The sequence below is a fragment of the Oryza sativa genome, chromosome 3 (assembly GCF_034140825.1).
Source record: "Oryza sativa Japonica Group chromosome 3, ASM3414082v1".
NCBI lineage: Eukaryota > Viridiplantae > Streptophyta > Magnoliopsida > Poales > Poaceae > Oryza > Oryza sativa.
Window position 1 is genome coordinate 37,016,704 of NC_089037.1, and position 11,158 is coordinate 37,027,861.

The 11,158-nt window shown below is 38.7% G+C and overlaps 1 protein-coding gene across 1 annotated transcript; it reads left to right on the top strand.

The window, feature by feature from the left end:
- The first annotated feature begins 987 nt into the window (after positions 1-987).
- Positions 988-5,979, top strand: LOC4334831 (disease resistance protein RRS1B). Its single transcript, XM_015774694.3, has 3 exons — positions 988-2,024; positions 2,700-2,843; positions 5,204-5,979. The coding sequence occupies exons 1-3, from the start codon at positions 1,513-1,515 to the stop codon at positions 5,709-5,711; spliced, it is 1,164 nt and encodes a 387-aa protein (XP_015630180.1). The 5' UTR covers positions 988-1,512; the 3' UTR covers positions 5,712-5,979.
- Positions 5,980-11,158: the final 5,179 nt, after the last annotated feature.

Below are 11,158 nucleotides of genomic sequence, written 5' to 3' on the forward strand. Positions count from 1 at the left end.
GTCTGTACTGCCATCCAGTATTTTTAATTCCGAATTTCTATTATTTCCTAATTGTATTTCTATATGGACTCTAGTCTCCTCTTCTAATATTCCTTATTTTTAATTCTGAATTTCAACTATTTCTAAATTGTATTTCTATATGGACTCTAGTCTCCTCTTCTAATATTCCTTATTTTTTAATTCCGAATTTCAACTATTTCTAAATTGTATTTCTATATGGACTCTGATTTTTCTTTTTCTCCGATTAATGTGAGAATTTCTAGACCATAAGAACGAACGTGGAGGCTCCTTTTTTATTCCTTTAATAATATAATAGATTTTGTAATGGAATCGCCCTAAGTATAGAAAACCACAACACTACCGATGCACACATTATTAGACAGTAACAGGTCAATAAATAATTAAGTATAAAAATAGGAATATAATATAAATAATAATAATATATATATGCACGCATCAATGTGGAAAGCAGTGTCCTAATTAAGTTAATTGGCAAGAGACGCAACCGAAATGATGGAAAACAAAAGGTGCTGAAAGAAGGGGGATGAAAGTGAGATATCATGTAGCGAAAGAAACAGGCGAGCCAACAAATGAAGGCAAAGGCAGGTTGCATGGCCTACTGCATCTGCATCTCTGCATGCCCGGCTCACTCTCCCTCTCCCTCTCTTCTCTCTCTATCATAAGTGCCACCATGTCTCTGTCCCCTCGTCGTTTTCCTCTAGCTAAGCAAGCTATCTAGCTTCTCTCTCTCTCTCATGCATACCGATACGGATCGGAGGAGCAAATATATATTGCAAGGAGAGAAGAAGAGGAGGGGAAAATAAAAGGAAGCTACAGGCTACAGGTAGTAGCAGAGGACGAAGAATGCGCATATGGTGGTGTGGCCATCATCGATCGAGCGAGAGCAGCTAGCTTGTTGGTTGCCGCATATATCTGACTTGCTGTGTTGCAATAGGCTGGGGGGGGGGGGGGGGGGGGGGATGCATCCATCTACAGTTGGTGTGTGGGGCGAACAGTTGCTTCGCGCTGTAGCTTGTAGCTTGTGTGGTGGCCAAATAAATACTATCAGCTGATCGATCCATGGTCTCTGCGACGACCGACTCAAAACACGACGCGTTTGCCACCTAGCAGCTATATATCTTCCTTTCCTTTGCTACCTCGATCGTTCTCGATATCTAGTATCGATCGATCTGACTCTGCATGCATCCCACTCATATACATACCGATCATCGATCGAGCAATCGAACTCTCTGCTCTCTCATGCTCATATGCTATCATGCATGCATGTGAGAGAGAGAAAAAGAGAGAGATTCAGAGATCAATCGAGCTGGTAGTAGCCGGCCAGTAGCACTGTGAGTGCGTGCACTACTAGTGCTCCTGCAGGCAAGGCTGGACGGGAGTGGGAGTGTGTGTACCAGTACTAGCTACTAGTGAATACTGAATAGGCAGCAGCAACAGCAGCAGCAGCTAATTAAGCATCAGACAGAAACTAGAAAGAGCGAGCACGCCACTATGGATATGATGGAGGAGGAGGCTGCCAACGCCGCCACTGCTCAAGCTGCTGCTGCTGGCGACCTCGCCGACGTCGTGGCCCGTGCCAATGCACGCGCATTCCTCGTCTCCACCCCTCACCATCACCCCTCACCTCTGCATCCTCTTCCTCCTCCTCCCATGCCTCAGGCGCCTCACCAATACTATCCCGCCCCCCAGATCACCATCCCTTACCACCACCACCACCACGGAGAGCTTCGGCGCCCTACCACCATCGCTTACACCGACGCACCTGTGCCGTTCGAGACGGCGGGGCCGCCATCCACGGTCGTCGACTCATACCACCACCTCACACCCGGCGACGCCGGCTACGGGATGCCGCGGCCGCTTGCTCTCCAGATCTCCCAGCACGCCCTCTGTGGCGGCGGCGACGTGGTGATGGGCGGCGGAGGCGCAGGCGCTGCCGATGATGGAGAAGAAGCCATCAGGATCTCGCCACTGACGCCGTCTGCTCATCATCAAATGATGAAAAGGTTTGGCATGCTAGCTAGCTCTTAACATTATTAATTAGTTCTCTAATTAATTGGATTCATATTTCGATCACTCCTCTTCTTCCTTAATGTATACACATCTTGGTCCTTCCTTCAATTGATGATTTGCATCCCTCTGATCGATCCCGGCTTTGTGTTACCGCTTCTTTTTATCACTTTGATCTTTTTATTAGTTCATGCATGTGTGTGTGTGCAGATATCTTTGGCTCTCATTTTCAGCATTCCTTTCGATCCATTACATATACTGACAGATTATATATATATGAGTCGTCATTAATTCTGACTTCATCACCTTTAAGCAAGCTAGCAGGATTTCATGGATTGGCATTTGATGCTTGCACCCCCTACCCATATCGCCAAATTAATATTAACTCGATCTTACTCTTCTCAGAGTTTTACTCCTCGCATATGGCCGTTTTCAGTATTAATGCTCATATCTAGCAACTGTACATGTACACATAACTCTTTGACAGGTTTGGAACTAAATCATACTTGACTTCAGTTCCTCCTAATTTGCTTTTCACGTTTCTCTAATGAGCGAGGAATACTTACATCAATCGATTTCCAATTAATCAAAAGTCTTAACTATTTAGTGTTAGTTTATTTTCAAGCAATTAATTAATTACTTGCTTGCATCCTTTGGCATATATACTACAGGAAGAATGAGGTGAAGAAAGTGGTGTGCATCCCGGCGCCGCCAGCGACGAGTAGCCGTGGAGGTGGAGGAGAGGTGATCCCGTCTGATCTATGGGCATGGAGGAAGTACGGCCAGAAACCCATCAAAGGCTCTCCTTATCCACGGTAAACCGGCCACATTTTCATCTGTTTCTTCCCCTCTTTTTTTTTTTAACACGCGCTCACTTAATCGATCTGTTCATATATATCTTGTACCTAATGACCCGATTCATACATGAAGTTTATTTGCATCAAGATCTCATCAAATATCTTTCAATCATTCCTATTCCTCCCATTCTTGATAAACAATTAATCACTTTCTGCATAAATATTTTTATACTTAATGACCGATCCAATTTATACGAAGTTTATTGGAATCAAGAGATATCTCATCAGATATATATGTTTCGTTCATTCCTATTGTGTGCTTACTGCTTAGTTATATTATGTTCCCTCTAGGTATTAATTATATTCATTTTATATTATGTAAGTTCATTAATATTTATTGCTCATATCTCTGCAGGTACTGTATCTCTGGGCAAAAGCATCAAAATCATGGCCATCCTTTTTTATAAGCTAATTAACTAAAAAACAAGCAGCTTCCATATTTCTTGTTTAGACAATTTCAATTGGTTTGTCATAATTAAACAACTTTTGAAATATATATATACTGATCCCCTATGAGTCCAAGTGTAAGCCATCTTAGCCTTTTTTAAACTCTAAAAGTATGTTGTTTCAAAATTTGCAGGCATCTTTTAATTTCAACTTATATTTATGGTTTCGGTGTAAAAAAACTTATATTTATGGTTTCTCTTGCCAAATAAATTATATTTTTCTCATAAATAAACTACCAATATTTTCCAAAACAATATAAATAAAGGGTAACAAAAGTCGCTTGAGCTATTTTTTTTTAATTCTTGCACATAAGTTTTAAATGGCTTACATATGGAATAAGGAAGTACATATATATCTGTACACCCCCCCCCCCCCCCCAATTTTCAATTCAAACAACATTTTTTGTTAGTAAGCCACAACTTTGGGTTTATTACTTAGCTAGATTACATGAAGTTCCCCATTATTTGCTTGTTGGCTTATAAGTCATTGACACAATTTAAATTGAGTTAATTGCACTTTGGTCCATCTTTTATTACCAAAGTTTCACTTTTTGGGCTACCCTCTAGCTAATATTTTCACTTTAGACTAGGTAAGATTATCTTTGTTGCAGTTTGGACCACCCCAAGTCACTTTTCTAGTGCATCTACCCTCTAATCTTGTGAATAATAGTCTACATGTGAGCCAGGAAGTTAGCGGTTTATGGGTGTTGATGTGGTTAAAGTCATTTATGTGCTCGAGAAAAGTTTTTGGGATGGTTCAAAGTGAAACAAAGGCAAACTAATCTAGTCCAAAGAGAAAAGATGTTTTAAAGGGTAGTTCAAAGTGAAACTTTGGTGATAAAAGGTCATTTACTCATTTATTTTAAAGTTAATTTTAAATTATCCTCCTTTTTTATTTTAAACTTATTTCCAACCTTGGCTTTTTACCACTAATGGTATAAATAGTATATAAAAGGCCTAACCTAAAATTATTTTCGGTTGCTTCGTTTACTTTTGTATAACTTATCAGCCAAAGCCAACCAACGTGAATAGAACCCAAAATTAATTTACTGCACAATACACATTTAATATACCAAATCTCCAATGATCCAAATCAAGTATACAAAACATTTCTTTTAGAAAAATAATTCGACAGCATCATAATAGACAATATGCTTGTCTATTATTGATTAATTATTTGTGTAGTGTTGGGTTTCAAACTTCCAATGGCACTTGAACGACCTAATAAGGGTTTGGATGGATATGTATGGATTAATCAAACGTATATAATCACTTCAGATTGTGTCGGAGTTTCAACATTGTACCGTCTGAAGGTTATATATACACCTATGCCCAAGCAATCCCTAAAATGTAAATCTATCATCAATGAATTCTTCCATATATACATGGGGATCTAATAAGTGATTCATCACAATTATGACCCAATGTAGTGTCATTTGTGAGAAACTAATACTCCCAATTGCAAATTGCGTAAATCAAACATTATTAATTGTTGAAATAGTAGATATTGCAAGACTGCCACAAATTAAGTTGCTTTTACTTTTGAGGCAAAAATTGGAACAAAATAGCTATGTTTGCCGTTTTCAAATTAATTTAAAAGGTAAAAATGAAACTTCAAGTACAGGGATCGATAAGCTTAATTTACTCACAATTAATTAAATTTCTCGATGAATTAACAATTATTCTGGCTTAGTGGACTCAGTTTGACATTACTGTGCCATCTTCAAATTTGATCAAACCATTCATACACTGCATTCTAAGGGTATATATATATCTAGGCACAATAATTTTATATATATGCGGTTGATCAGGAAATTAATTAAAAAATAATAATTCACTGATGAGTTGATTTTGTGGGCGGTGATGATGCAGGGGTTACTACAGATGCAGCAGCTCAAAGGGATGTATGGCGAGGAAGCAGGTGGAGCGCAGCCGCAGCGACCCCAACATGCTGGTGATCACCTACGCGGCGGAGCACAACCACCCATGGCCGATGCAACGTAATGTGCTCGCCGGATATGCCCGTTCTCATCACAGTACTCATGCTACTGCCTCCAGCAGCCGCCACAAGCAACAGCAGCAGCAGCAGACCAACCAGCTGCAGCCTGCACTGATCACAAGCTCATCGTCTTCTTCCTCCTCCCCATTCAATCTCTACGCCGACGTCGTGCTCGGTGGCCAACAGGCCAACATGATGATGACGACGGAGGGCGCCGGCGCTGGACTTGGCATCCAACCTTCAGCAGCTGATGAGGTCTTTGCAGAGCTGGAGGAGTTGGAGCCTGATAATCCTACTATGATCAATGCAAACATGCAGGTGTACTCCACCACCAGCAGGCCAGGGGTAAGCAGCTATGATCATCAGTGGCACAAGTTCTAATAATTAAACCATGCAGTACCTATATATATATATATCAGAACTTCAATATTCGAGAGAGGAGATCAGAGGAAATTGAATTCTAGCACGTACAATTAATACATCATGACTATGCAAAATTTACATATATATGATATGATGGTCGCCTGTGCGATTATTAGTGACCAAATTAAAGATTGTCAGAGATATAGGCGTGTACTTACGCTTATATGTATCACGCTGAGGTATACTGTATTTACAAGAAGATAAATAAAATATCCATATCCCTCTAGATGCTTTTGATTGGTATCCTGTATCGACTGATCCATATATATGTGCAATATATTAGCTAATTTATGTCATTAGTACATGCGTGCTATATTAAGAAGAGATAGATGGCAAAAAGGAGTCACGTACCACATCTTTTTCTGGATGGCTTAAAAATTATCACATTGATAGGATAAAAGGATCTATATTAATTTGCATCATTTGGTTGTCATGCTAAGTGGGCTGGAAACACTAAAAAATCTATGTTGGAGGGGGCAATAGTGTTAGTTTTTTTCTTCAAAATTTCCTCGAGCTAGCTATAAAATTCAATGTAAAATTTGAAGACAAGGGGAGGCCGAGTTGGCCCCTTCGCCGTCTCCGTCTCCGTCTCTAGGTCTAGATTAGATTATAACGGGATAGATCGATCAAGATAGTTATAGATGTATACATGTAAACAGATAGAGATGTATATTAAATACAGTACGTTCTACTTTTAAATCTAGTTCTTTCTGCACAAAATCTCGCATGGGAGGTTAATTAGTTAAAAAAAAACGTGTACATATATTTGTGCTTTCATGTTCGGATATTTGAAATACCTATACCACTTTAAAAGAAGGCAATGGTGCATGGTGGCAACCACCGCCCCTATCAATGACATGCAGGTTCTCAAATGTACTCTACAATAAGAAGACTACTAGAAACAGCTTGATTCAACTAGATAGAGAAGTGGATATATTATTGTATATCGTCTATATATTTTTCCCACGTGAATATGTAATACCGTACCATATGATTCTCTTTTTAATCCGTAACAAAATACGGGCATATTCTAGCTACTAATATGTACATATATGAACTGCATGCAGTCCCCATTAGTAGTACTTAATTTGGGAGGTAGTTATATTCCATCTGCTGCAAGTTTTCATACTTTGCACATGAGAAAAATGAATGAATTAGTCTGGTGAAAAATAAGATGAAGAAAATGCTTTAATGTGGTGGTTTAATTTTTTGCTTTGCTTGGTTTTATGGTGGTTTGTAGTTTCTAGGGTTGGCTTACACTGGTGGAGAACGGGGCTTTACTCCCGGTTCGTAACCCCCCTGTAGTCCCGGTTTTCAAACCGGGACTATCAATCCGGGACTAAAGATTGTGGGTGAAAAAACCGGGAGTAAAAATCTATTTTTAGTCACGGTTGGTGTTACCAACCGGGACTAAAGATAGAGCCTTTTTTAGTCCCGGTTGGTAACACCAACCGGGACTAAAGATAGAGCTAGACAAGCTAGATCCGGTTGCTCCATTATTATTTTCTTTTCTTCATTATATTGATTTGACCCCATCCCCATCCCAAAATCCCAAATAAATTATCCCCAAATCCTCAAATCCTCAACTCCCCAAATCGATACATCACAAATTTTACAAAATTCATCACAGATACATCACATTCACATCACACACAAATCAAATACACAGATTCGAATCACAAATTCTAAAAAGAAGAAGAAAAAAAATCCTCCACCGCGCCGCCTGCCACTGCGCCGCCCGGGCCGCCGCGCTGCCGCACCGCCCAGCCTCCGCGCCGCCCGCGAGGCCGCCCGGGCCGCCGCGCCACCCAGCGCCGTGCCGCCCCCAGCCACGGCGTCGCCCGCACCGCCCAGCCACCGCGCCACCCGCGAGGCCGCCCGGGTCGCCGCGCCGCAGCACCGCCTAGCGCCGCGCCGCCCGCGAGGCCGTGAGGCCGCCTGGGCCTCCGCGCCGCGCTGCCGGCACGCCGCCGGCCACCAGGCCCTCCACTCGCCGGCGCTCATAGAGGAGAAAGAGGAAAAGGAGAAGAGGAGTTAGAGGAGAGAAGTTAAAAGGAGAGGAGGAGGAAGAGGAAGAGATATGGAGGAAGAGATATGGAGGAAGAGATAAGGCCAGTGAGGAGATAGAATATATTAACTGCTCCTCCTCCTCCTCGATCTGGCCTCGTACTCTCCGCCGCCCATGTTGCGCATGCCGATCTTTTATTCCGGTTGGTAACACCAACCGGGACTGTAAATAGATCTTTAGTCCCGGTTGGTGTTGGTGACTAAAGATAATAGGGATCTTTTGTTCCGGTTGGTGTTACCAACCGGGACTAAAAATAGATCTTTTGTTCCGGTTGGTAATACCAACCGGGACTAAAGATAAAAAAAAAACTCTAACCTTTTGAACCGGGACTAAAGATATCTTTAGTCCCGGTTTTTATTGCAACCGGGAATATTGTGTATTTTGGCCGACCGACCAAAAATGGTTTTTCCACCAGTATTATGTGCTGATAGAGTTGGGTTTTTATTTGCCGATTTTTCATCAATTAATCGTATGGTTGTTTGGTTTTTTGGCCCATGATAAACTAGGCCAACTCCTTTTTCTTCCTAATATAAAACATGAACTCCCTGTCCTCCTTCTCGAGGTTTACCCCAAAAAGAAAATGCTTTAATGCTTTAATATGCTCATATAGACATATATATAGATATTGTACAGCCCCCCATCTTTGAGAATATATATATATATATATATATATATATATATATATATATATATATATATATATATATATATATATATATATATATATATATATATATATATATATATATATATATATATATATATATATATATATATATATATACATGGATTGGGTAGATAATTCATGTATGTAATATTTTTTTCTGAAAAAAAAACTTTCAACCCTCAACCCTCTTATTGTTTTGTTGGTTGGTCCAAGCAAGATAATTTAAGTAAGTGTGGTTATGCTTCTATATATGCAAGCTGAATTAAGCTAGCATTTCATCGAGACCTAGCTATAACTAATTTATCGATATAAAAATGTTCTCGAGGGCAATTACACATCATTCAAAAGTTGGACTTGGGGGCTGTTATTTTTCTTTAGTTAAATGTGTCAATTAATTATGTACCAGAATCTTTTGTTGATTGAATTGCAAGTTAATAATTACTTGTTTGGTATACAAGAACGAATGCCACTATATATATGCCGGTACTGGAATTTCTTAGGGACGATCGAGAATAATCAATTCATCCCAAATCGGATTAATTCTTCCATATTCCCAGTGTGGCATGCGTTAGCCATTCTATATGCTCCTTTCGTTAAAAAATATATTGTGTATTATTTTGTTTTGTTAGGGCAAGACTTTGACAATAATTACTCTAGCAAGATATATATATTTAACACAAAATTAAAGATACATGTTAAAATTGCTTACTTACAATAATTGTTTTTATATAAAAAAACAATGGAATTTTTTTTAAGGTGCTCCAAATGTTTTCACTGTCCATTAGACTAGAATCCAATGGTATATTACCTTGTTCTGGGTAGGATCTCATAATAAGGAAAGAATTAATATTCTTTAAAGTGTCATTAAAATTCATAACGTTTAATAAGGTAAGCGTCGTAATTCCTAAAATGATATCACATATTTATGCCATACAAATTTAAAATATAACATGCCAATTATATTTAATACTCTAAATTCAAATTGTCAAATCACATACCAAGCCATAAATACAGAGGTTCAAATCTGATCGCGCACACACGCACACCCCGAAAAGTAAATGTGCAATCTTTTATTTAAATCTACAGCACATTTTTTTTTGTGAAGTACCAATGTTTAAAATATGTTTAAGTTTGATTTCACACATGGTACAAATTTAAGAATAAGGTTGGTGTGCTCATATTCATATCAATAAATAAGGTAGGGTGCCAAATTTATTATTCGTAATTTCTATCTAATGTGACTGAGTTTGAAAGGGCAAGTGATATATTAAATGAAAGGATGAATTTTATTCCTATTAAGAAAATTTTACAAATAACCAATGGATATGAAAACGTGAAATAAATGTAAAACGATTGTTGTTTTTAGAAACTGCAAAATAGTTATTAGTCAAAGCCTTGATGTAACAAAAACAATTATATTACTAAAAAAAAAGAGAGTATAGCACTACAGTAATACTTTTGAATTTTTTTTAGAGAGGTTAAGGAACACCGTGAAATTAATGATCATGATCGGTTGAGATAATAAAGAAAGTAGGTGGAATAATTAGATGATGAGAGATGCTGTGATTATTGGTTGAGATAATATAGTTGGAGAAGTAGCTAGGTAATGTATATATTTTGAGGCAAAATTTAAATGTTAGAAGTAGCTATTATACGAGATGGAGGCAGTATATATGTAGTACATCAACATATGTATAGTATTAGGATTAAATGAGATATTATATATTACTAGCTTATAGAACTATTGACCGAAAACTAATTAAGTCGGCTGGCTGTATATATACGTCGTTTTCTCCGGTGGATGCAGCCGCAGAAAGCAAGCTATATATAGCAGAGAAATTTGTGGTGGAGATGGAAGCACGTACGAAGCAAGAAGCTGATCGAGAAAGTAACACACATGTAGTAATACAGTGAATTAATTAAGCTGCAGCTAGCTAGCAAGCCTTCTGGTACGTTGGTTCTGTAGGTAATTAACGGTTTGATCGATCGATGAATGCATCGATCCATCGCTGTACTGTGTAAATTGCAGATCGCGAGGTCGGCAGCTGGGACGATCAATCGATGTGACAAGTGAACAAAGCTGCAGACAGCACAGGACAGTAGTAGCTTTTTCTCGGATCGGATTCGATCGTTGCATGCCAAGAAATATATGGAACCAACGACCAACACTGCTGCATGCAGTACGTGTACTAGCTAGTAGTAGTACTATTGTTTCATTTGCCTCACGTTTCTTCATATTATATTAGTATAATGTTAATGGTTTTATAAATATACTCCCTCAGTCCCATTTTAAGAGCAGGTATAATAGCATATTATAAGCTAACTATAAACATATTTTAAAAAGATAAAAGAGAAGATAGAAGAGCAGCGGGCTATAGATATGTAGCCAGCTGCAGCACGGATTTCAAGACATAATGTGTACGTGTATGACAGATGGGACCAGGTATTAATAGTATAGTAAGCAACTATTGTATGAATTAGCTATTAAATTGGCTATAGATGATTTGGAGCTAGTAGTTGGCTATACTATTAACCTTGCTTTAAGTGCAATCATGAGTTTTCGTGTCCAACTTTGATCGTCCATCTTATTTGAAAATTTTTTATAATTAATATTTTTTATGAGATGATAAAAACATGAATATTACTTTTCTCGTGACTTATGTTTTTAAT